At 44.8% G+C, this 26902-nt stretch overlaps 1 protein-coding gene across 1 annotated transcript; it reads left to right on the top strand.

The window, feature by feature from the left end:
* The first annotated feature begins 3322 nt into the window (after window positions 1–3322).
* Window positions 3323–11899, top strand: LOC124674958 (mitochondrial proton/calcium exchanger protein-like). Its single transcript, XM_047211011.1, has 15 exons — window positions 3323–3432; window positions 5213–5865; window positions 5973–6285; window positions 6381–6527; window positions 6623–6711; window positions 6795–6887; window positions 7504–7630; window positions 7896–7960; window positions 8035–8206; window positions 9020–9217; window positions 9321–9368; window positions 9453–9599; window positions 10738–10820; window positions 11203–11321; window positions 11420–11899. Exons 2-15 carry the CDS (start codon window positions 5282–5284, stop codon window positions 11503–11505), a joined length of 2271 nt encoding a protein of 756 aa, XP_047066967.1. The 5' UTR covers window positions 3323–3432; window positions 5213–5281; the 3' UTR covers window positions 11506–11899.
* Window positions 11900–26902: the final 15003 nt, after the last annotated feature.

The following is a 26902-nucleotide window of genomic DNA, read 5'->3' as shown; positions in this document are numbered from 1 at the left end:
GCCAAACTGCCAAATAATATACCCTCAACCTAGAGCTTGGACAATCCCTAAAACCCAATCCGAGAGACCAAGTAGCATGGCTTCCATGTCAGGCCACACATCAATGCATAACCATTTTCATGTAAGATTGTCTCGTAAGTGTAGCGGTTCTGGGGTACCTTGGTGGTCAACCATCTACAGGTAATGGGAAGAGGAAGAGAGGCTCCTTAACAGACGAGGATGCGCAAGTCTTCAGCAACATGACCGATGCCATGAAGGGGCGGGAGGGGGTTGATGTGGTTGTGAATGAGTCTGGAAGCTGTGAGTATGTGAAAAAAAATTGAAAATTAGGAAAAACGCTATTATAAGTTGATCTCATTGGGATTTTGTGATTTTTATTTTTATTATCTACAATAAAATCTCCTTTTAAGGACCACACACAAAAGTTGTCAGGTTCTCTTATGTTGTGGGCTCTGTTAACTTTGCCATATGGTGAATTTTTTTGCTATCCACCGTATACCTGATTGTCAGACGGCTCTCGATACATTTGTTCTGTGTGACTAAAATCAATGTTTTGACTCTGTAAAATCCCACTTTCAATATGACAAGGTATTAACTTGTCAATGCCCACAGATTGTAGACTTGAGTTTCGTAATTAAGAAGTAGAGAGCAAGTATATCTCGAAGGTTTCAGCCGACAAAGGTGTTTCGACTAAAGTTGCGGGTGGTTTTGCAAGCAATGAATCGATGCTTCTCTTCCCTCGGCTCTCCTTTATATAGGAGGCAGAGCCGAGGGACTTCGTGCCGTACAAGTTACAAACCACGAGAAGGTTTATCGGGTATTTCCCGTATTGTTACACAATTCCTAATACAACTCTATATTCCTTATCCGAGATCCTCTGGGCTTCTGGGCCTCCAAAGTTTCGGGTCGTGGGCCTCTAGATAATGTCGGGTACTTTATTCGGCAGACTCATTCGGCATGCCTATGTCACAATATGTTGTTGATGATCAGCATTAGCGGTTGTGAGATTGCCCCCTTTGGCCCTTGTGTCGTTTCCCCCTAAACACCCCTTTCTGCTCTAGATTTGGCCTCCCCCAAACACCCGCGACCATGGAATCCGGTGGTGAGGGGGAGGTGGTCCTGACGTGTACAATTAGGTTTCTAGGAAGTCTTTCCTCTTCAAATAAACCAGATCGGGGCAGTTCAGCTTCTCTCTTTTTCTTCTTGTCCTGGCCATGGTGTTCGGGCGGGATGTCGGGATAAGTGTTTGGGGCCTTGTATCTGGCGTGTGTTATTCAATGGATTTGGTGATTCCCCTTTCGGCGGCGACTGTGCTTTGGGGGTATCTCTGCTGTGACTACTGGAGTTTATCGGAGAAGGCTGCACATGTGAGATCTCGTGGTGCGACCTGCACTAGCTCATGGTGTTCCTCTATCTCCATCAAGTGCATGGTGGAAGTTACTAGCTGATGGCTCCCAAGTGCAGCAGATCAATTGTAGTAATTTTCAAATATAAAGGTTGTCGAATCCACGAGGAGTTGAAGGTATTGGTTAGCAGAAATAACAAAAAAACAGAAATAGTGGAGTAACGTTTTTGGTGTTTTGGGTATATAGTTTGCAATAAAAATAAAGTGTGAAAAGTAAATAGCAAATAAGTAAATGCTCTCGATGAGAGAAAAACCCAATCCTCTATGCAGCAAGAGGGCAACGTGCCCTCAATCAAATACAAATGCAAGACCATTCAGATGATGAGGTTGCTAAGGGAGAACAGAACCAAGTACATCTCTTGCAACTAGCTCAACCTCAAGAAGCAGCTCAACAACAACCACCAGACCAGGATGAACATGCTGAAAAATTGATGAGCATATCGGCATCTGCTTATGGTGGGCAATTCAGTGAGTCCACAATCTCCCTGTCCTTGAAAACCCATAATGCAACGACACTGGCTCTTGCCGATACAGGAAGCACGACCACATTTATGGTCTTGGGCCCGCGAAACATAGGGCCCCCGGCCAAGGTATGTGTGAGCAGAGAGAAATCGCCGGAGGAACCATTGGGTACTGGAGGTTCTTTGTCTCAGTCTCGACGAAGAAGAAAGGGGAAACATTGGGAGATGAAGCTCTGGGCCTTTTTTCCTTTTAATAACATGGCTTCATTGCTTTCTTTAGCTATCTAGGCTGCGGCCTTTCTTGATTTAGCTATCGGGTGTTTAAGTGGTGGTGGGCCACTTCCCTCAAAATAAGTGGTGGTGGGTCAAGAAGGCTGAGGCATGGAGCGGATTGGCTCAGGAATTATGATTTTATTATTCTAAAAAAATTGCGAAGACAGAATCAGCGACCAATTGATTTATTTTTTTGCAGTTCGTAAAAAATGATTTTTTCCAGAGAAATAGGAACACTAATTGATCCAATTGATTTCCTTTATAATTTGATTTGTTCTATAATTTTTTTTTTACTTTGACCGTTGATTAATCGCACGAACATATTTTGATTGGTTGCACGGTAAATGCAATTTGGCTTGATCCTTCTTGAGACTGATAATGGCGATAAGCAAAAGAAAAAAGAAAAAAAGAGTATAATCAAATAAACTAGCATATTAATCGCCCGAAATAGATGCATAGGCTCAAAGTCCAACATCCCCAAAGAGAGCTCATTGCTTGCGGCAACCAGAAAAAATGAACTCATGTGTGGAATTAATCTACTGAAGAATTTCAAGAGCAATGCCCCTTGCTCTTACGCTAAAACAAGAAAATGGGATTTGCAGTTTAGCAATGCCTCTCCACCAATTGTTTTGGCGGAAGAAACAACTCAATCAAAAAGAAATATATATTTGACTAAACTTAACTAATTTAGGGATATTAGATTATTTTTTAAGGGGCTCATGTTTTAATTCTCACCCGGGACCCTCAAAATCTCAGGACTGGGCCTGAGAGTACGGCTACACGTTTTTTGAGCCCGAGTTCTCGCCGAACCATTGCTTCTTCAACAGTAGCTTTTCTCGTTAGTGCGCAACTAGGCGCTAGTGGTTTCTTCTCTGTTAAGCAGAGTCATTGTTGTAATGACTGTATTGTAATCTCTCGTTATATCTAATAATTGCAGTCGTTTAGATGTTCAGAAAAGAATGTTGATGATTTTATTTTTTTGCGGATAAAATATTTGATGATTTGATCCACTACCTACTGGTAGCGGGTGCCGCGCGGCCCTCGCCTCGGCCCACGAGCCGCAGCCACTCCTCCCACTTCACTGATTCCACCAGAGATGCGGATACCCGTTTCTCTTCTCCGATCCGCAACGCTTTCTTTCCAGCAGTTCGTTCGTTCGTTTGTTCGTTTCCCACGCTCCCTGCCCGTCTCCACTCCGCTCCCCGCCTTCTAGCTCCGCTCCGCCCGGATCCATCCAACGCGGGCGTCGCGCGACGGATTCCGCCGCACGGCCGATCGGCCGCCACAACCCCGGTGAGCCCGCTTTCGTCCGCCCCTCGCTCCCAGCTACCTCTCGCGTGGCATCTTTTGTTTGACCGCGCGCGCTGGTGATTCGTGAACCGTTTTCGGGGTCGCCGCCAATGCGCATTTCGACCGGGGATTTGGCGGAAATAGGCAGGTTGTGCAGCAGCCTCGATGCTTAGTCAGTGATAGGCGTAGCGGATTTTACAGGTTTTGATCATTCAGACATGGGTATGATGCGATTAGTTTAAAATCCACGATAACCCCCCAGTTGGTGCGACTTCTATCATAACCCCCCCTTTGTGTCGCTGACATGTGGGTCCCGGACCCACATGTCAGTGACACAAGGGGGGGTTATGATAGAACGCGCACCAACTTGGGGGGTTATCATCAATTGCCCTGCCGGCATTAATCAGACCCGTCTAGCTGTGATATAGTTTCAGGCAGGTTGTGAATTTACTGGCGATGTACGTTCATACATGTTCATGAGCGTTTCAGGATATCCCCTGAAGAAGTTACCGCTGTTAATTCTTTGCCCTTGATTTTCTTCCGTTGGTCAAGTTCATGGAGCTAGCCGTCCCATGACTAGTTGGGTCGACAGAGGGGAGAAATGGTTGACCATGCGACAGTTCCCATTCGTGGCGGCAGATGGGAGCCATCACCGTAACAATCAACGCAGCCGCCGGTGTCGCATCTATCCCCTCAAACAGTCATTACACGTTTCGGTCGAGCGATCACCGCCGCAATCAGCTCCACATGCCTCCCTATCCATCGCCTCCTTTTCCCCTCCCTCGAAAAGAACAAAACTCTTTGGAACTGAAACAACCTGGGGCGTTTCTGTTCCAGGCCACAGTGGGGAATGAATGATGGTGCGGATGCTCGCATAGAAGATACGGCACCTATGCAATGGCGTTGTGCATGGCAAACCTGTGCCTTCGGTGGAGATCAGTCCCGTTTCATATGTAGCTATGTGTCGTAGCTATTGCAGATTAAGCAATGTGATAGTCGGCGTCTTATCAAGGACACGAGTATTGTTGGTTTTCTTCATTGCAGAAGGTGATCCCAGTAATTCCTTAAGCTCCCCTCTCCATAGGGTTGGGTAGCATTGATAGTTCGAAAAATCTGTAGTCGCTCAAGATGGTAAGGCTGATGCTGGGATGGTTCTGTGGTGGTGGGGTTGGGCTGGTTATTTTTACTGTATGAGATGGTTAAACATTGCGTTGGTGCCTTGGTGGCAGAAACCTGGTCTGCAAGGGAGGTGCTGGCACTCCCACTGGACAAACTTACTGGCCATTTTCAGCTCGACAGGGTGTAAAGATCACTCAGTCGCAGAATAGGGTGGCACATAATAACTAGCAAGTTTAGCTAGAGTGACCATAAGAACACAAGTCCAGGTCACATGAGCGTTCAGACTGTTGCGGTCGTAATTGCTGAAGAACGTAAACTTCATGTTGAGTAATAAAGCTCTCTTTCATCGCAAAATAAAATAAATTAATGACATTTATGCCTTTGTGGATTGCTATATGCTTAGTGCATTCAGGTTTAACTATTGTATGTAAGTTAATTATAGCTGGTAATTCTTGTTGAAGTTTGACATGACATAACTGAGTCATGGAAAATGCTCATTTTTGTAGACATGGAATCACTTTCCGCATTTAAATAGGATTTTACGACTACCCTTTCTGATACAACTTTTAAGACAAACTTTGTGTTAGTTTTTTTTTTTATTATTGCATGTCTTTGTATACTATAGATGTGGCAATGCCCATAACTAGAGGTTGCCATGTTCCAGGGTTCTACCCAGACTCCCAGAGAGGCATGACACTGCCGTTCTTTTGAGTAAAGGAAGCGGCAAGCAAGAATGGCCTCGAGGGCAATCGTTAGGAGACGGAGATATTTTCTGGAGCATACTAATGCACCTCTTTTATTACATTCATCTAATTCCATTTTTGGGCAAGGAACATTTGGATCTGATGTTCAGCTCAGTACTGTATGTCATTTGTCGGAGCAGAACTCAGGAGATTCTAACCGTGAGAAGGTGCTATGTACCTTAAGGAAGAGAGACCATTTGGGCCTCAGTAATGGATTCCTGTGGCGCCCAACTCTTGGTGCTTCTCTTGCCTCATATGAATCTAAAGCACGGAATTTGGGATTCCCCTTGGGAGCCAGGTGTTTCCTGCAGTCAGTCCGCACAGCATCAAAAACAGCTGGGCAACCTAAATCTGGTGTTCTGAATGAGCAGAGTGAGGACCAGAAGCAGCCAAAAAAGGAGGCATCTCCAGAAGAGTGTGATCAGGCAGTGGAAGGCTTAAGCACTGCAAAAGCAAAGGCTAAAGCTAAGCAGGTGCAGGAAGTTCAAAAGACTGACCAATCAATCGTACAGAAATTCTGGGCAAGGATTCTGGGTATTGGTCCTGCTCTGCGAGTTGTTGCTGCAATGAGCAGGTCTTGGTTCCCTTCTTTGAATTGAAGTATTTCTGCTGTCTTGCTCTTTTTCATGGATGGCTGTTTGTCTCGACGTTTTAGTTTATATTTTGTTTTGTGGTTTTAAGAGCGGACTGGGCTGCGAAGTTGAAGCACTGGAAGGAAGAATTCATTTCTACGCTGCAGCATTATTGGTTGGGCAGTAAGCTACTGTGGGCAGATGTTCGAATTTCATCAAGATTGTTGGTGAAACTTGCTGGTGGAAAGAACCTTACAAGGAGAGAGAGGCAACAGCTTACACGCACAACAGCAGACATGTTCAGACTGGTACCTTTCGCCGTGTTTATCATAATTCCATTCATGGAGCTCTTACTGCCAGTGTTCCTCAAGCTATTTCCAAACATGTTGCCATCCACTTTCCAGGACAAGATGAAAGAGGAGGTAATGACCTACGACCTGCCCCTTATTGTCCTGCTAGCAAAATTATTAAATCTAAACATATAACTCACGACTGCATTTCATTTTTCTGTGTGCAGGAGGCATTAAAAAGGAAACTGAAAGCAAGGATGGAATATGCAAAGTTCTTACAAGATACAGCAAAGGAAATGGCAAGAGAACTTCAAACATCACGTAGTGGGGAAATGAAACAGACAGCTGACGACCTGGATGAGTTTTTGAACAAGGTATTTGCTCAATATTTTTTTCTTAACTCGAGCATAGATCAATAGGTGTGATGTATTAATGGTGTTTGGTGATGCCCTCTTGAATGCGGAACTAGGTCAGGAAAGGTGGACATGTCTCCAATGAAGAAATTTTGAGCTTTGCAAAGCTGTTTAATGATGAACTGACTCTGGATAACATGAACAGGTTGGTGTCCATTGAATATTTAGTTATTTACTTAATCCTTTGATTTTACCAGATCACTATTTTCAATTAACATTTTTCTGCAGATCAAGATTAGTAAACATGTGTAAATATATGGGGATTAAGCCTTTTGGTACGGATCACTACTTGAGATTCATGCTTCGGAAGAAATTACAAGAGTATGTCCTTAAATTTCTTCTGAATATAGATGTTAGAGTAAGAAATTGGTACAATGGATACTGTAGAACATATCTTGCATGTAAATGTGTTGTTCTTCAGCATAAGCATTCTTTCATACCTACTTAATCACTACTTATACGGGTTTCTTACATATTTAAGCATAAGCTAGTAACTCAAATTTGAGTTAAAATGTTTTTCAGGAAGTCTACCAGAAGGAAAATAACCCATTAGAATATTCGACTGATTTGATAATTCTCTGACCTCGTAAGAAACTCAGCTCAGAACATAAAACACTTTAGTATACTGTTAGGCTTTTAAAGATCAGCCAATTGCTCAGACTCGACTTAAATTATCTTCCAGAAAGCCTGCCAAAAAGATACACCAGCTCAAAATTTGAGTGATTTTAATAGTTCTCAACTTCTCATGACCTCATCCGAGATTCAGAATAATAAGTTCAGAACATAATAATGCTGTTGTTGCACGAGCCCCGAACCCCCTTGACGTTGCAACTCAAGACAGCTTGATGTTTTCCTTCCTTAGATTGATCTTCCAAATTTTACTAATGTACAATTTTGGTAATTAAATGTAATACAATCTTTATGTGTATATGCACAGCATTAAGAATGATGATACGATGATCCAAGCCGAGGGAGTGGAGTCTCTTTCTGACGAAGAGCTCCGACATGCTTGTCGCGAACGTGGCCACCTTGACTTACTGTCAATAGAGGAGATGCGCCATCAGGTTCGTCTCTTTCCAGACCGTTGATGACGACCTGTTTAAAAAAAAGCACATCAGGTGCTTATTGTTGGAGGTGTATATGTTCTTGTATTGGCACTCTATTAATTTAGTTTTTTTTTTCCATCCATACCATATGCCCTGCTATTTTGCAGTTTTAGCTAATTGCTAGTGCTCTGCGTTGATTATACCAGATATTTACAGTGTGCTAGCATAAATTTTGCAAATGTCAAACTTTTGTGAGAGTTTGAACGTTTCTTTCTATATTCAGATCAAAGACTGGTTGGATTTATCACTTAATCGTTCTGTGCCATCATCTCTTCTGATTTTATCAAGGTAATTCTGGTGATAATTAACCTGTTGACTTGATGCCTATGTTCAATTTTAACCTTATTAAAAAATTCCGTTAGAGCTTTTACTGTGTCTGGAAAAATGAAGCCCGAGGAGGCTGTTGTAGCAACGTTATCTTCTCTGCCAGATGAAGTTGTGGATACAGTTGGAACAGTATTGCCTTCTGAAGATTCTGTCTCTGAGAGGAAGAGAAAATTGGAATTCATTGAGATGCAGGAAGAACTTATCAAGGTACACTAATGTATCATAAACATGTATCTTCGCTGTCCTCTCTGTAGGTATTCTATACACGGGTCTCCTTTTTTTCACATTATTGGTTGTATCACCAATCACCCAGCTGCAATAAAGTATATGCCATACTCGTAGTTTGGAAATTCTTCTCAAGTTAGATATGAGAAGTTGAACTAATTTTTTTGAAGATAATGTTGCTACAACAGCCTCCTAAGGCTTCATTTTTCCAGACATGCGTTGTTTTAGCCAAACGATTATCTTTTGAAACACAGAAATTTGAAATCGCTTGTACAAGGATCATATTTTTTTTCTTTCCCAGCTAGTTTGTTAGCTTGAACTTTTGTGTCACTTATTTTTTTCGAGAAAACGCAAAAAGCCTTTGCGTTTCATTTCATTGAAAAGAGAGAGTTTGGTGTTACACGCCTCCTAAGATACCAGAGAGTTTTGTATCACTTACATTTACTGAACATAAAGATTAGTATATTTTAATAGTTTTTTAAAATTTAATCAAGAAGGTTCTATTGAAAGAACAAGCAATAAAGAGTACTAGAAGAAAACGATGAGATCATATCGTACTTGAATTCTTATTTGTATCTTTTAGCAATATAATGCAATAGCAGTCTTCTTCATGTAGTTACTTGGTTAACCTGAAGATGCAATATTCCTACCCGTCTTTATATTTTCCTTGGCTATACAGTTTTAAAATGTTCACTATACAGCGGTCTTATATATGTTTTTCCCGGTGTCACTGGTTTATGTTTCAACTATGTGGCAGTGATAAATTGTTAATAATACGCATGTTCTGATTAACAGGAGGAGGAGAAAAAGCAAGACAAAGAAGAAAAGGCAAAGCTAGACGAACCACGGGCTACCGAAGAAGATTTGGCTTTGAAGGAAATGACTGAGCCTACTGCTAGGGAAGAAGAGGAGCTAAAGAAATCGAAAGAACATGAGAAGAAGGACCACCTTTGTGATATCAGTCAAGCATTGGCTGTGCTCGCATCTGCTTCTGTATGATCCTACTTTTCGTGTGTTAATATTGTTTATCCTGCATTTGTAGAAAACTTGCATTAGCACTCAGTTGCCCCTGTACAACTTGTGTCTTATGTTGCAGTCTGTTACGAACGAGCGTCAAGAGTTTCTTAGTCTTGTCAATAAGGAGGTATGAGCTGAAGATGGACTGAAATTTTTATGAGCTACCAATTTGCATTAGGTAATACTGGAATGCCACTCTTGCTCAATGTAGATAGAACTATATAACACCATGGTGGAAAAGGAGGGCACAGAGGATGAAGAAGAGGCTAGGAGAGCATATAGGGTGGCCAGGGAGGAATCAGACCATGCTGCAGAGGTAGTTGCAGGAGAAAAGGTTTCTTCGGCATTAATAGAGAAGGTAATTTTTTTCTTGTGTCTACATCTCAATCCCTTGATCTGTCTCTGCTACTTCTACTAAGAAACTTACATTATTTGAATTTCAATATAAATGTGTGCGGGTAGCTTGAACATATACCTTAGTCCTTAGAAGGACGGAATTACTAGAAATGTTGACTAGCTTTACAAGTGACAGAATTTGTGCTCAGCTACTTATGAGCTTTGCCAATCGGTCGCTTATAAGTTGTAATAGTTGAATAGTTCATTTTTTACATATTATTAGATATACTAGCGATTGTTAATTTTATATCTTGTTTGCATATTATGGTCTTGCACCAAATGCCCATGAGGTATCATTTGATACATCATAAGAACTGTTCTTTTTTTTTTTTTGAAACGGGCAAAAAAACCTTTGCCTTATATTAATAAAGGAGAAGCAAACAGGGGGTGGCAAGAGCAATAAAAGAAAAAGAGAAGACGGGAAAAGAAGAACCCGCCCCTAAAACATACAAACACGATCAGCCATAAAAGAAAAAGAGAAGACGGGAAAAGAAGAACCCGCCCCTATAAGAACTGTTCTTAACATAATTTTGACGGAGTCTATTGTTTTCTACATAATTCCAGTCGTATCTTAGTTGAATCAGTCAGTTACTCAAATTGCACCAACCCACTCTTCCTATTTTAGCTTGATATCACAATACCTATATTTAATTGGGCCATTCAGTGTTGCTGTTATGTCTGTAACTCTGTATTGACTAGCTCTTAGCTTCTACCTTTATTAATGAGGGTATGCACTCTGTAGTATTCACTTGCACGTCTTTGTTTCGTATTTACTTAAAGATTTTTCTTGATAAATACAAAGTCTGTCATCTTCTTTTGATGACAACAGAGCCTACTGAAGATAGGTTCACTGTAGGTAAACTAATGCTCCACAAGAAGGGATACTAAGAGAATAATCACAGGAAAACTAACGATGTGCTAAAACAAAGTATTAGACAAACCATGCAACCAAAGTCGTGAAACATGTATTTCTGGGCTTTAATATTTGAAGCCTCTCTTGTTATATTTCAGATGTAAGATTTGTGCGTCTCTGTTATCACTTCTTTCTCATCGATCGCTAAAGACCCACCCTTGACATTCTACTTTGCTGCATTTTTCAGGTTGATGCTATGCTTCAGAAATTAGAAAAGGAGATTGATGATGTTGATGCTCGAATAGGCAACCGCTGGCAGCTGCTTGATAGGTAAATGCTTTACACGTGCATAAGCCTTTCATGGGTCATTTACTAACATGTTCCGGTGCTACTTGCCGGTGAATTTCTAGAGACATGTCTTGATTTTTTAGGAATAACAAAAGAAAGTGCTAAAACCAGTGGAATGTCTCTAAAAGAATCCAAGTTAGGACATACCTTATCAGCTTAGCTTAGGTCTATCAAAATCGACTTCAGAACTTCAGATGCCTGCTTAGCCAGTAGATCACTAATTCATGCCATTCTATTGTAGCAGAAAGTTACGCGTGATCAGATCTTTTGGCTATAATATTTGACACTAATGAAGGAACTGGAATGTATGGAGGATATGTTTGATTTCTCCATGCTGGTCGGTAATAAGTTGGTCTGGTTGCAGGGACCGTGATGGCAAAGTAACTCCTGAAGAGGTAGCAGCAGCTGCAGACTATCTCAAAGACACCATGGGGAAGGAGGAGGGTGTCCAAGAGCTTATCAGCAATCTTTCCAAAGATAGAGGTTCAACCCTGGCACCTGTACCTACTGTACTAACTGAACACAGTTCACCTTCCCTGCTCCTATTTTCCTAACATTTTCTCCGTGTCTTCGCCTAACAGAAGGGAACATCCTTGTGGAAGACATTAAGAAGCTGGCATCACAGACGGAGGAAAGCAATGAACAGAAAGAGACGGCGCAAAGATAGGTGGAAGAATAACCACCATGGCACCATCTCGTGCATGTTGACATCAGCAGCTCCATTCTTTTCCCAGTTTTAGTGTGGATATTGTCTGGAGGCAGGATGGTCATCCTTTTTGTTGCGACCTGCTGCGGTGGAGCGCGCTGTGATCTTTTTCATAAGCATGAATAAGTCGTTGTGGCGACATTGCGTATAGATTAGCCCCTGGTGATGCCAATCATTAGTCAGCTGAACAGCAAATGATAATTCAGCCTGCTGCCGTTCAAATGTACCCAGTGATTGGCAGAATGAGACAGTAAGTCCATGTCTGGTGTGTGAATAATCTGAATACAGGTTTATGTGTTCAATAAGTGCCTGGCTTAGTTTTACGCTATTGGAATGAGCGCCTATGTATATTCAATCTGAGCCTTGTTAATGGATGGCAGTGGACGAACAAATCAGGCCAGGTCACTCCCCACCACAAGGGAGAGACCTTGGTCCTGACCTCCGTTCCTCCAATCAGCAGAGCATCTCTTCACATGTACGAGTAGTAGCGACATTTTGATAAAGGGCATATATTAATGTATTCTTAGTCAACGCTGATCTGAGTTGTATGTGACTTTTCCGACTCGATCCTAAGCTCCCCAAACACATCCTGGAGCTCTAGTGGACTCCTGTGAGTTCATTCAAGTGAGAGCAATTTTAATAGTATAACCAACTGTTGGCTATAACAAGATGTCATATCATTTGTAGTCATCATATAGCTAACATGTACAATAGTTGGCTATAAGAATGTAGTACTTTACTAATATATGGCCCACCTTGCACTCTCACAAGGTGCCTAGGAGCACGTGCAAGAGCTGGCTATTGCATAGTAGCCCACCTCCCTTCTCTCTTCTCTTCTCTCTCCTCCAACTCATCTAAAATATATTATTTAATGTCTTATAGTCAGCTGACTGGACTCTATTGTACTTGCTCTGAGAGGGAATGGAGTACATTCTCGTGAGGTTGTAGTCTAGGAGTCCTAGTCCTTTACAAATGACCAAACATATTGTTTTAGTGGTAGGAGTTAGGCCATCTCTAGCGGGGCGACCTAAACGGTTCTGGGTTGTCCGAAAGGGTCCGTGCGGACGGGTGGACAGGCCGCGCACGCTCCAGCGACACGACGCAAACGGGCCGACTCACACGGACCGACCCATCCATTCTCCAAGTTTGGGCCACCGATGCGTCGGGCCGGACAGCGAGCGCATCCTCCCTTTAGCCAACCCGAGGCCTCTCGCCAGTGGGATGAAAGACATATAGAAGAACTCCTTTGTCCCAAACCTTTGCCATCTGTCTCCGCCGTCACCACCAGGCAGCGCCGTCGTCTACGCTTTGGGTTGCCGCAGCGGACCATCATACCCAGCAAGTACGCCGGCTGTTGCCGCCGACTACATCGTCGACAAACTTTCTGGCCGGCTGCTGCCGCCCCTAGACGTCGTCGACTCCTCCCCATTTCAAGGAATGACGCATACCTCACGCGTTGTCAGAGTTATCTACGCACTATCCTCCACCACGCCAACGGACAGAGCAACAAATTTTCTGCAAACCCAAGCTTGGTCGGCTCACTCGGAGGCGAGCCCACAACCTGCTCGTTTGGTCGCCAGAGCGAGTTTAAGGTATGAATCGCATCCAAGTTTCTTTCTCTTTCGTTGCACCGGTGTGGGCATAGAAATTGAAGTGATCAAATTTTATTCTCTTTGCAGATGAGTAGCAAGGCAGTCGAGTTTTTCTACAAAAATATCATCGAATCATCGTTGGACGAGGGGTCTAACGGTGAGACCGGACTCTTGTCCTTTTGGTTGGCAAGGGATGTTCAAGGGGCATAAGGAGTGGTGCAAGGTAATATTGGACGCAGTTGCGTCGCAAGATCTCTGGAGGCACTCCTTCTTTAACATGGCAGGATCCAACAATGGTATCAACGTCCTTCAACGCTCCCCGGTGTTTGCTAGGCTTGCAGAAGGTAATGCTCCTCGGGTTTCCTATGAGTCAATGACCATTCTTATGACAAGGGTTATTATCTAGCTGATGACATCTATCCTTCATGGGCAACCTTGGTGAAGACAATCCGTAACCCTGAACATGAAAATGCAAGAGATTCACAAAAGAGCAAGAAGCGGCTCAAAAGGATGTAGAGCGGGCATTTTGGAGTGCTGCAATCACGTTGGGGTATTGTTCGCCACCCTGCTAGAGCATGGAGCGCTGAGAGAATGTGGAAGGTGATGACAAGATGTGTCATCATGCACAACATGATCATCCAGGAAGAGTGAGATGACAACATATATGACGGTGGCTGGGAATTCGAGGGTGGGTTTGGTTGAGCCACAGGATGGGTCAGCATCTTGGAAATACTTCTTGCATATGCACAATTCGTTGCGGGATCGGACCACACATGACCGCCTTCAAGCCGATTTGATTGAGCACATGTGGACTCATGTGGGAAACCAACATGGCTAGTCTATTTTGATATTCAATTTGAATTGCCTTATTTGTAAAATTATGTGGTGTGTGATTGTGAACTATTCTTGTTTGAACATTACTTACTTTTCTACAATTTGAATAGCTTTATTTGTAAAAATTACTATTTGAAAGGCAATGGCCAACTGGCCAGGCCTGACCAAAGCCAACGGGGAACGGATGGGTCACGCCGTTGTACGTGCTATCCTGGCAGGCCTGACATGCACCACCAAACTATCCGCCAGCCGACCCAAACAGACAGAAACATACCGTTTAGGTCGACGTTTGGGTCGGCCCGCTAGAGATGCCCTTAGAGACTGTAGACTAAAAGAATGTGTCGTGCATAGTCCATGGTTTACTAGTCGACATACTTCTCCACCTTCTTTTTGATAAAGAGGAGAATGTATTAATATCGCAAAAATATCAATTATATCCAGCCTCTGCAACAATATCATACCCTAATGGTAGTATGGATGCACACGGTCAAAAAATAAGAAGAAACTAAAAATGGAAAAGTTTCTCTATAATGTTTCAGTTCTTACAATAGCAACACAAACACCACTATGACAGCATGAAGTCCAATTTCTCAAAAAACGTCATTATCGTCTAATCATAGATCTTAGATTTTTCACCCTGAAAAAAATCGTCGCTCTCTACCTAATGGGTTACTTTGCTTGGACACCTTCTTGCCATGACCTCATTTTCTTTTGAATTATCGTCTTTTGTTCACTTGAATTTGTCAATTGCCACCTCGAGGTCTGTGGCAGGACTAGAAGGTAGAAGTATCTATTCCCACAACACAAGACAAACCATCACTTGTCGAAACCTGAAAGGCATTTATAGAGACAGTCTAGAATTGTCTAGACAGTCGTTTTAGAAATCTTATTAAAATATTTGCAACAAATATCTTTATAGGATTTCCAATGACAATTGTACCCTTCAGAAAAATTGCAAGATGGTGAACACTATAATATAATACAATACATCTAGTTGGTACAAACTAAGATATGAAGAAATTAGAAGGTTATCTACCTAAAATATGTTGACTAATTCAACAAACTAAAGTTTGATTAAAACAAATATTTTTGTGCTAAATATGTTAATCAGAGCATGATATCTTTATATTTGAAAGGACAATTGCGTGGTGACTTCTAATATGTTGGTAGAAAATATATTATTTAAAATCATGTGCTGAGAGAATAACATATACGTGAGTAAAAAATATTAGTATAAACAAAGGACAGTCGTTAATTCTAATTCCTCTTGAACTAGTTGTTGCACCTTCACTAGCTTGTCAAAAACTGAATCAGTTATAGTTAAATCATCACTAGCAGACTGATGGTTACAAGTACACAGATTAATAGCTAGTTTAGAAATAAGAGCATCGAACTAGATGAGCTACTAGTAAAAGTCTTAATGTCCCTTGTTACTATTTATCTAAGATTACTTAAAAGTTGTCTTAAAATTCCAAGTGAGGTTTGGTTTCAAACAAGGTTGTGTTGTGGTTTGAGAAAACAAAAGTAAACAAGAAGAAAGAAATAAACTAATGTAACCGAGAGCATATGGCTAATGTGTTCTCGGAGAGCGTAGGATACACCACTAGCGTTGCTATTAAGTATGGACAAGATAATCTATGTATTTTTTCTCGTTGTATGTGGGAAAGGCTCAATAATGAGATGCGTGTTTGATAACACATATCTAAATAACCACTGCAATGACCTTCTGCAAACCACATATTGATACATCACAATTAAGGGATCCCCCATGGCTATTTGTGAAAGCATAGTGGGTCCTTTATTATCCCCTCCTTCCATACAATAGTGCACCGCTCGCGGAATGTCACTTCCCGCCGTATGCACTACCCATACTTCCAAAGGTAGTTTCCTCTCATGACCAACGGCAAATATTACATGGTCGACTTCATATAATATCACGAGAGAAAACTGACACACAATCATATCACAAAGTGATAAATCATCTTTACTTCATATCATAATATAGCTAGGGTTTCTCCATCTCTCCCCAAGAACAAAGGAACTACTCACACATGAAGGCAGTCAACATTATCTCAAACATATGAATGGAATATTGTAATACAATTGAATACAAGATGAGATCCACACTATGGATCGGATTACAACCAAGTAAACAAAGGATATCAGTGTTGGAGACGGTGTTGATGATGAGGATGTTATAGATCTATGTTGAAGCCTTCAAAATCCAAGTCCCTTCTCCTCTTGAGTGGTGGTGATGGATGAGATCTTGTGGAGGCGGTGGCTATGGAGTTTGCAAGGGGGTAGGGCTCCGCCGTGGAGGTATGTGGTGATGGGTCTCTCTGCCTTGGCTCATCCCCTCTTTATATAGGCCTAGCTAGGGAGGCATCCAATAGCCCCTCCCACGTTGCCTATGACCTAACGAAGGTCTAGGAACAAACGGGGACGAATTATGTGAAAAACGCGTTTAAAAAGGCCCTTTCTGCGCGTCCAGCCCCGTGGTACGGACGGACGGTACGGCCGTACCCGCCCGTACCGATGGTCGGTAATTAAACTTGGAAATGTTTTTCGTATCTTGGCCATCATTTCCTCATACGAACTCCGATTTGAGTGTTCTTGGGCTCGTTGAAATCGTATGGACGAGATATACAACACCGTGGTATTAAATATTTATTTAGAGATGATGAAAAAATGTCGCTTTTTTCCATTCCTCAAATGACCAAGTCTAGTGCCTACAGCTCTTCCATGTTTCCCTCTCTTGATCCTTTTTTCCTTGATTTATCCATAGTTGTCCATAACACATACAAACATGTAAAATACAAAGCAAAAAATTAATAAAATCCTAATAAATTACTAAATATGCTAAGCTCATATGAAAGTAAACAAGAACTCGTAAGTACGAAAAATAGGCATAGGTGTAGCTCGGTGGAGCACCAAACGAGTGACAATTCAATATGAGTAATTGTATACTTAAAGACCTTAGTAAATGTGTTCAAATCTGGAGCCATCAACTTCTCCAAGCTTAGTGTTACTGGCCCTCGAGTGACGAAGTGAAAAAGAATCATAGTGAGAAATAAACTTGGGTAGAAAAACTCACAAGTACGAAGTGATATCATATACTTCCCCAAGCTAGACTCATGCTTTTAATCGAGCAAAGGGATTCAGCTATGTTAGTCCATAAGAGATCACTCATAACTTCTATGTTGCATGTCAAAATCAAATCAACCTTGTGATCCTCCTATTGCTCCTTTTATATGTTCATGTATTAAGAGTAAGAGTAAATCAAGGCTAGCAAAACACTTCTTTTCTATTCATTGTCTTTCAAAAAAATTCAATCCATAATAACGAGACCATGCCAAAAATTCTAGGTGATTCATTTGGATTCCATAATACTTTCCAATATTGGGCATAATCATCAAATATAGGAGCCATATTGTAATCACAATTAATTTTCTCCTCAATAGTAGGTGGACTGAAAATAACATAATCATCATTGTAACCATCATATATTGGAGGCATAGCATCATCATAGAAAATTTACTCTTCTAAAGCTGGGGAGCTAAAAAGATCATTTTCATAAAAACTAGCTTCCCCAAGCTTAGACTTTTTCATAGCATTAGCAATAACGGTGTTCAAAGAATTCATACTAATAATATTGCTATTAGCGTGCAAATAAAGTTCCATAGGTTTTTCTCTTCAAACACCTCATGTCCTAACTCAAGATAAATACTATAAAGCTCTCTAATTTTATTGTTGTTTTCCATTAAGCCTAACTAGTGAAAATAAAAACAAGAAACAAAAAGATATAATTGCAGAATCTAAAGTTAATAACTTCGAGCACTCACACACCAGCAACAGTACTAAAAGATAGCTTAGTAGCCAGAGGATGTGAGTACCTTTTACCTTACCTCCCCGACAACGGTGCCAGAAAAGAGCTTGATGAGGTAGAGGTTAAAGTTATCCCTCTCAAGTCACCCTGCAATTACGATATAAGAAGTCTTTTGTGTTCCCAACACACCCAATACACTTGTTAGGTGTATAGGTGCACTAGTTCGGCGAAGAGATAGTGAAATACAAGTAATATGGATAATTGTAAGTGGTAATTGCAATCTGAAATAAAAATGGCAGCAAGCAAACATGTAGCAGAACTGGTTGAAAACGGTGTTTCAGTACTTAGAAACAAGGCCTAGGGATCGTACTTTCACTAGTGGACACTCTCAACAATTATATCATAATTGAATACAAAAATATTATCTCTTCACCATGCTACTCTGAACCACTCTTCGGTTGGATAACGAACACAAATTCACCGCGTAGGGCTGCATAAGCACTCCTTAAAGTCCGCGTTCCCAATCTATGGACGCCCCATGCTATCACTTTGAGCATACAAAGATAGTACTAGCAAGACACCACAATTCATAAGTATTTCTGTAAATTAAGCTTAAGAGACACACACGGTATGCACACTGTCACCTTCACACCGTGGGACAAGGTGGCTCCAGCGATCACATAATAAAACCACTTGAGTAGCACAATAGTTCAAGAATAACATCTACATTCAACTAGATTACAAAGCTCATGATCACATAAAGATCATATCATGGGAGAGAGAGAGATAAACCACATAGCTACCGGTAAAGCCCCCTAGCCTCGGGGGAGAACTACTCCCTCATCATGGGAGCCAGCAGCAGCGATGAAGTTGGAGGTGGAGTCGATGGAGGCTGATTGATTTAGGGCCGGTTTTCATGTCAGGAGGCATCTTATAGGCGGAAGGGCGAGGTTGGTGGGCGCCAGGGGGCCCTACACCACCCCTAGGCACGGTCAGGGGATGGGCCGCGCCTAGGTATGGTGTGGCCGCCTCCTGGCCCTCCTCCGTCTTCGTTACAGTAAAATAGGAACTTCGGGTTTTGTTTCATCCAATTCCGAGAATATTTCCTGTACAACTTTTCTGAAATACAAAACAGCAGAAAACAGGGAACTGGCACTGTGGCATCTTGTCAGTAGGTTAGTTCCGAAAAATGCATAAAAGTGCAACGAAGTGTAAACAAAACATATAGAAATTGGTGTAAAACAAACATGGAGCATCAAAAATTATAGATACGTTTGCAACGTATCAGCATCCACAAGCTTAACTCATGCTGGTCCTCGAGTAGGTATGTGATAACAAAAATAATTTTTGAGGTGACATGATGAAAGGACGAGATGTCGCCTAGAGGGAGGGTGAATAGGCGTTTAAAAATTCTTACGGATTTGACTTGTAAGAATGCGGAATTAAACTATGTTTATTCTACAAGCACAAAGCCTAAATATGCTTGGCTCAACTAAGTGCAACAACAACAACTAGAGCTAAGCAAGATAGGCACAAGATATATATATATGAACAACAAGTGATAGCAAGATATAATAGATACTTTAAACTCGATGGCTATCACAAGGAAAGTAAGCTCGGGTATAGAAATAACCGAGGAACGTGGAGACGAAGATGTATTCCTGTGTTCCCTTCCTTTGCAAGAAGGTATGTCACGTTTGGAGAGGTGGAGGTCCCATGAAGGATTCCCCAACGCCACGAAGGCTTACCTTCTTCTCCGAGCCAAACCCACGAAGGATAATGACCCTTTCCTTATGGTTAGCTTTTCCTCCACTCCGGAGATGGAAAGCTCCACAACCACTTCACAAGCTCCACGAAGGAGAAGCCCGGGTCTCTTCACAATCTTCCTTGAAGAGATCACCGGAGCACCAACGGCCAAGCCAACTAGGAGGTCTCCCTCCAAGAGTAACAAGCTCACGGTCTCTCACTCGAACTAATCGTGGTGGAGAGCTCAACACTATGCAATGATGCAAAGCAAGAACACCAAAGGTGTTCAAATCCCTCACACTCAAATCCCACCAAAGCAACAAATGCTAGGATGAGATTAGAGAGGAAGAACAAAGAGGAAATCAACAAATGACTCCAAGATCTAGATCCCAAGAGTTCCCGTCACAAAGAGGAGGAATGGATTGGTGCAGTTGTAGATCTAGATCTCCTCTCTTAGATCCCTCAAGAATGAGCAAGAATCATGGGGGGAATCAAGAGATAGGGCAAGTTCTTCAAAGACAACAATGGAGGAGAGAGAGTAAAAGAACTTATCTTTCCCAAGGTGGAAGAAGGCCTATTTATAGTGTAAGAGCAAATATAACCGTTGGGGAAAAGTTGGGCTGAGAAAACTAGTCGTTTGAGGCAGAGTCGAGCAACCCGGAAGCTGACCCGGTGGTACCGGGCCACATACCAGGCCGCCCGGCAGCAGCACCTGGTTGGCCGGGCTGACTGCCAAAATGCCCGGCAGCAGCACCCGGCAGCCCGGGCCAGAGGTCGGGCTGACCAGGAGGCTGGGCCGGTCGGCACCACACCCGGTGGGCCAAGCCAGATGCTGGCCCGCTCGGTAGCAGCACTCGGCAGGCCGGACTGTGTGCTGGACTGACCGGCAGCAGCACCCTGCAGGCCAGGCCAGAGACCGGAATTCGGGACCCCTAAAAAAACTTTTTCTTTTTCTTTAAACAAAAAATGCTCCCGAACTCTGATTGACATGAAACCAATTTTGTTGGAAAGATAACGACAAATAGAATCCCAACAAAAAATATGGAGACTCCTCAGAGGATATTTTTAGATGAATCTAGAGAGGGAGTCTCCCACCGTCAAGAAACGGTGAAGACGTCCAAACTCGAAAACGCAATAGAAGATGCATGCGGATTCCGTTTTCGATGAACTTGGGCTTGTTGTAAAGCTAGCAACAAGCTCAAAAACCTCACACAGAGAAACAACGAGAAGCAATATGCAAAGGATTGAGCTCCCTAAGACGATGTGATCAAGTTACCCAACCGAAAGCCCCTCTTGATAGTGCGGCTATCTATCCTATAATCCGGTCTCCCAACAACCACCTTGAGACCGGTAAAAGGAAAACCTAGCAAGGTCGTACATTTGCCTTGCGCATTCCGCTTGATCTTGATGATGATGCTTCATTCTTCATTTAAGCCGGAATGCCTCACTTGATCATTGTTGCTTCGTGAAGACTCACAAGTGCTCCCCCATACACCATGATGGGATAGCTCCATTGATGCACATCTTCACATGTCCTGTTGGGGGGATGACCCCCGGTATGCCAAAGGCATGCCAAACCGGATGGCATGTGCCATCAAGATACCGGTTTAATGTTTATACCGGAACCTGAGGTTAAGAGTTTAGCTAAGTGGAGCTAAGCCGGTATCCCCAAAAGGGGTATACCGGAACCCGGTAAAGAAGATACCGGAAAGGAGAGCTCGTCGGCGGAAGCTGGTCAAAGATTCTCTCCGAGCTAGAAGACAAAGATGAGCTAAGCAAAGTAACTTTTGACGAAGGGCTGACGATAAAGAGAAGGGTGACGGTCAAAGAAGCCGGAGGACGTCGGCGCCCACGATTAAAGAGGACTCCGGTGTCATCTATGATTAAAGTAGCTTTGTAAAGTAGTTTGTCTAGTCAAAGATGCCATTAGGGTTTCTTCCAGTGTACGCCACCCTCTCCCCTATATAAGGAGAGGGGGCAGCCCTTCTTCACGGGCACGTAGCGAGACCATAGAGAGATCTGTGTATCGAGAAACTTGTAACCATGTTGAGATCAATGAAGCTAGCGATCTAGTAAAGAGTTCTTCCTCTTGTCTCTCTTCTTGCATACCGGCCTTTGGTTGTGTTCTTGAGGAAAGCATCCGGAAGTTCTTCCCATCTAATCGCAAACCCTCCCCCGAATCCTCATACGTCCATTCGGCCCCAACTTAAGCCATCCTATGGCATCCGCTCGTTCACCACGACGACGGTTGGCGCCCACCGTGGGGCATGAAGTGGCGCATGCCTGGAGTACACATTCGGGCGGGCCTCCTCGAGTTCGCCGGCGAGCGGACGGTGTCCGCGCTTGTGCGAGCTTCTACTCCATCGATTTCATCAACGACAACGCGGGCTGCTTCGCCAACGGCGGCATCTTCCCAAGAACGGCCGCGTCATCGAGTTCGGCAGCCACCGCATCTACTTCGGCACCGTCCCCGTGCGCCGGCGCCTCTCGCCGGTGCTGGTGGCACCGGACCCGCCAAGATGGCTCGTCGTGCTGGTCGCGCGCCCGGCGAGCGTCGAGGTAATGATGACCGGTGTGGCTGGTGCAGGAAAGGAGGTTGAGGCCGAAGGTGCTCGGTCGCGCGGTTTCGACCCGTGCGGCTAAGCCACCGCCGGAGCGCGACGCAGGCGCAGCGGGAGCATCATCCGCGCCACCGGCAACGCCTCTCCAAACGGCGATGAACGCGCCGGCAACCCCCATCGCGCGAGAACATCGACCCGGCAGCGGCTCGAGGCGGAGGCTGGAGGCGCGGCGCCCGAGGATACTCGAGAGCGGCAAAGACGTCGTCAAGGCGCGGCGCGAGCTGAACCTAACCGTACGTGAGTATAACGCTGCCCATGGCTTTGCTTACGTTAGCGCTCATGCTCGCTAGGATACCGGAAAAACCGGCTTAAGGCTCGCAATCTAGATCGGGATTTGCGTAAGGAAGTTCTTACCGGCAAAAGTACCTCGCATCCGTTAGCATTGTAGAGAAACCTAAGTACGGCAGTCCGGATAAAACAATAAAAGCTGCTAAGGCTGCTGTAGATCCGTGTGATTCGCTTACCGGAGAGGCTACGGCAAAGCAACAAGAGCGTGTCGGAGAGCTGCTAGATGCTTGTAGAGCAGCAGAACGCCGAGCAGCTGGCTAAGGCTGAACAAGGCTATAGCCTCGAAATCCGCGCGTTCAACAAAGAATGCCGGAAGCAAGTCCCAAGGGCAGGCCTCGTCCCCCATCCGGACAGAAGAAAAGAAAAAGAGGTGAACGCACGGCAGATGACTGTGTATGATCCAGTCCTTGCCGGTAAACAAAAAGCCGGGCAACACGATGCCGGTAGAAAAAGCCAAGGGGCAGAGCAAGGCTACGCCAGAGAAGGCTATGCCGGAAACAAACATGCCGGTAAACATGAAACCGGGCAAAACTATCCGGCTGCAAGGGCAGCGTATGATGAAGATGAGGAAGAGATGCCTCCACCGAGGTACCGGCAGGCAAGGGCCGCGGCACCGGAACGTTACGATGAAGCCGATTCTAACGGACCGGCAGCATACCGGAACCCTTTGGGAGAACGCTTGGGAGAGAGATACTTACCGGAACGGGATGCGAGGCACCGTCCGGATAGAGTATACTTGTCGAAATGATCGAGGAGGAAGGTCCTCCGAGTCCGAAGTGCTTTGGCCCAAGAATCATGAGAGAAAAACCACCAGTTCGCAACTTCACGTTGCCCCGAGACACAAAAACGTACGATGGCACTACGAAGCCGGAAGATTGGCTCGCGGATTACGTGACCGCGGTATACGTCGCAGGAGGCGGAGGAACCGTAGCGGAGAGGAGGAAACCGGCGTTGGGCCGTGAGGATCATACCATCGTTTACGGTTGGACCGGCAAGAATCCGGCTAAACAACTTGCCGGCGAGGAAGCATAAATGGCTGGCTGGATTTTGAGGAGGCTTTTGTGAGCAATTTCAGCAGCACCTATCGGAGGCCAAACAGGCCGCAGCGGCTTGCTCGTGTGTGCGGCGCCCGAACGAAACAGACCGGGATTATTTGGCCCGGTGGAACACCACAAGAAACTCTTGTGAAGGAGTAATCGAGGCAATGGGCCATTGCTTGGTTCAGCGGTGGGTGCAAAAGAGGTTCGCCGTTGTGGCAAAAGCTGCAGCGGAACATGCCGACAACGTTGGCAGAGATGATACGTGTGGCGGATAACTATGCGTTGGGAGACCCAACGCAGCCGGCAGTGTAACCTGAACCGGAACAGCAACGCCAAGAGCAACACCGGGACAACCGGAACAACAAGAGGAGGGAAGATTTCCCGGATCGAAGGTATGGCCCGCAGCAAGTAGCTGCTGTGCAGGAAGACTCTGATGCCAGTGGCAGCCAGAGGCAGAGAACCGGATCGCAGCCATGGGCGGGTCCAAAGAAACAGTGGGTGGAAAAGAAACCCTGGGTCCAGAAAAGAAACTGGCAAGAACCCGCAAAGTACACCATGGAAGCTGCCATGGATCAACCTTGCCGGTGGCACACACCGAATCCGGCACACCCGTCAAACCATCTGACGAAGGATTGTACCTGGACCAAGTACTTGATGGAAAAAGGGGCGGTAAAAGATGCCCAAGGGCGAGGAGGCAAGGCGATGATGCCACCACCGGGCATGCCGCGGCAGCAACAGCTACCGCCGCCACCACCGCTTACCGGACCGAATGCTGTACCGGTGCAGCCAAACCAGCAGTAGTACCAGCAGGTTAACCGGGTGGAGCAAGATGATAACCAACTACCTCCACCGCCACCTTTAGGCCGGAATGTTTACGAAGACCCACATGTATGTTGTGTTGTTTTTGTCACTGAGCCGACAGACAGGCAAAGTCTACATCGCCGCTCCATGGAAGTAAATGCCGTGATGCCAGCGGTGCCCAAATACATGCTGTGGTCCAACCAGGAAATTGCTTGGTCGATCAAGGACCACCCCAAGATCATGCCGAATCCGGGTGGATACGCTCTTGTTGTGGACCCAATCATGAAAGGGCCACAAACTCGAGTGAAGTTCAGCAAAGTGCTGATAGACAATGGCAGTAGCATCAACATCATGTACAAGCATACCATGCATACGCTCGGGCATAACAGAAAACATGCTTCAGCCGACGCGCACGACGTTCCACGGGATTGTTCCTGGCTTGTCCTGTGCCCCGGTAGGAAAAGTTCGGGTGGACGTGGCATTTGGAGGACGTGACAATTGCCGGGTGGAAAATCTGGAGTTTGAGGTGGTGGATCTAGACAGTCCCTACCATGCATTGCTCGGGGAGACCGGCATTGGCAGCTTTCATGGCCTCAACCCATACGGCTTACCTCAAGATGAAGATGCCGGGACCTCGTGGACCACTAACCGTGGTGGGAAACTATAAGGTCTCACCGGAAATCGCATCCGCCGGATCAAACCTAGCGGAATCGCTGGTGATCGCGGAGGAAAAGAAAAGGATGCAAACAGCCGTTGCGGCCGGCTCGGTCCTCACGAGCTGAGTTTAGCGGCAATGAGTGCAAGTCTGAGCGCTCCGGCATTCAAGCCAACAAATGAGACAAAGGACATTGTGCTGGATCCGGCCTACCCAGAGCGCACCGTTCGTATCGGTGCCGGCCTCGATCAAGCATAGGAAAGCACGCTCGTCAGCTTCCTCCGTGAGAATCGGAATATCTTTGCCTGGTCAACTGAAGATTTGGTAGGTGTTCCGAGGGAGCTGGCTGAGCACTCCTTGAACGTTCGAAAAGATGCCAAGCCGGTGCGACAACCCTTGCGCCGGTTCGCTGAAGATAGAAGAAAGATCATAGGAGAAGAGGTAACCAAACCGCTTGTTGCCAAATTCATTGTGGAGGTCACGCACACGAGTGGCCGGCCAATCCGGTGATGGTTGAAAAGAAGAAAGATGAGAACCTGGAGGCAAAAGCTCCCAAGGTGTGGCGCATGTGCATCGACTACACCAACCTCAACAAAGCTTGCCCGAGAGACCCTTTTCCTTTGCCTCGAATCGATCAAGTGATTGATTCAACCGCTGGGTGTGAGTTGTTATCCTTCCTGGATGCCTATTCCGGTTTCCACCAGATTCCCTTGAAAAAGGAAGATCAAATAAAAACTGCGTTCATTACCCCGCACGGGGCTTACCGCTATATCACTATGCCTTTTGGTTTGCGCAACGCCGGTGCAACGTACCAGCGCTGTATGCAAAAATGTTTGTTTGATCAAATCGGAAAGAATGTGCGGGTGTATGTGGATGACATCGTGATAAAAACTAAGGTAAAAGATACCCCGATCGATGATCTCCAGCAAACATTTGATAACCTAAGGAGGTTCCGGATGAAACTCAATCCGGCAAAATGTACTTTCGATGTCCCTGCCGGCAAGCTGCTGGGTTTCCTTGTCTCAAGCCGAGGCATTGAGGTCAATCCGGTAAAGATCCGGGCAATCGAAAGAATGACAATACCACAGGATTTGAAGGACATACAAAAGTTTACCGGAAGCTTAGCATCGCTGAGCCGGTTCATAAGCAGGTTGGGAGAAAAGGCCTTGCCGTTGTATGCCTTAATGAGAAAATCCGATAAGTTCGTCTGGACCCCTCAGGCAGACGCGGCATTCAAGGAGCTGAAAACAATGTTAGCTACCGCGCCGATATTGGCTTCGCCGTTGGAAAGAGAACCAATGTTGTTGTACATAGCAGCAACCAACCGGGTCGTGAGTGTTGTTGTGGTAGTGGAAAGAGAAGAGGAAGGAAAAACCGTCCAAAGGCCGGTATACTACCTGAGTGAGGTGCTCTCCCTCTCAAAGCAAAACTACCCGCACTTCCAGAAAATGACCTATGGCGTGTTTATGGCCGCCACAAAGCTCAAACACTACTTCGAGGAACATCCTATGAAGGTGGTGAGTGAAGCACCCATCTCTGACATCATGTGCAACAAAGACGCCAGCGGCCGGATTGCGAAATGGGCGATCCAGATATCACCATACGTACCGGTGTACGAAAGAAGAGATGCCATAAAATCACAGGCTCTGGCTGATTTCCTTGTTGATTGGGCGGAGATGCAATACAAACCGCCGGATCAGAAGATAGAGTACTGGAAAATGCACTTTGATGGATCCAAGCTCAAGGAGGGTCTGGGTGCCGGTGTGGTGCTTACTTCACCAAAAGGAGATCACCTCCGGTATGTTTTGCAAGTACATTTCAGAGCATCGAACAATGTCGCTGAATATGAAGCTTTGATCCATGGGCTCAAGGTCGCAAAAGAAATCGGTGCGCACCGGATCATTTGCTATGGAGATTCGAGATCTTGTGGTACAGCAGTGTTCGGAGATTGGGAT

This window comes from Lolium rigidum, chromosome 7 (genome assembly GCF_022539505.1).
Source record: "Lolium rigidum isolate FL_2022 chromosome 7, APGP_CSIRO_Lrig_0.1, whole genome shotgun sequence".
Classification (NCBI taxonomy): Eukaryota; Viridiplantae; Streptophyta; class Magnoliopsida; order Poales; family Poaceae; genus Lolium; species Lolium rigidum.
Note: the sequence above shows the minus strand (reverse complement) of the source record. Positions and strands in the feature narration are given on the sequence as shown.

Excerpts from the sequence above, each read along its gene's own strand:
- LOC124674958 (XM_047211011.1), top strand. The coding sequence starts at position 5,282 with ATGGCCTCGAGGGCAATCGTTAGGAGACGGAGATATTTTCTGGAGCAT. Across the intron at positions 6,286-6,380 it reads AGGACAAGATGAAAGAGGAG|GAGGCATTAAAAAGGAAACT; the intron begins GTAATGACCTAC and ends TTCTGTGTGCAG. Across the intron at positions 6,712-6,794 it reads ACTCTGGATAACATGAACAG|ATCAAGATTAGTAAACATGT; the intron begins GTTGGTGTCCAT and ends ATTTTTCTGCAG.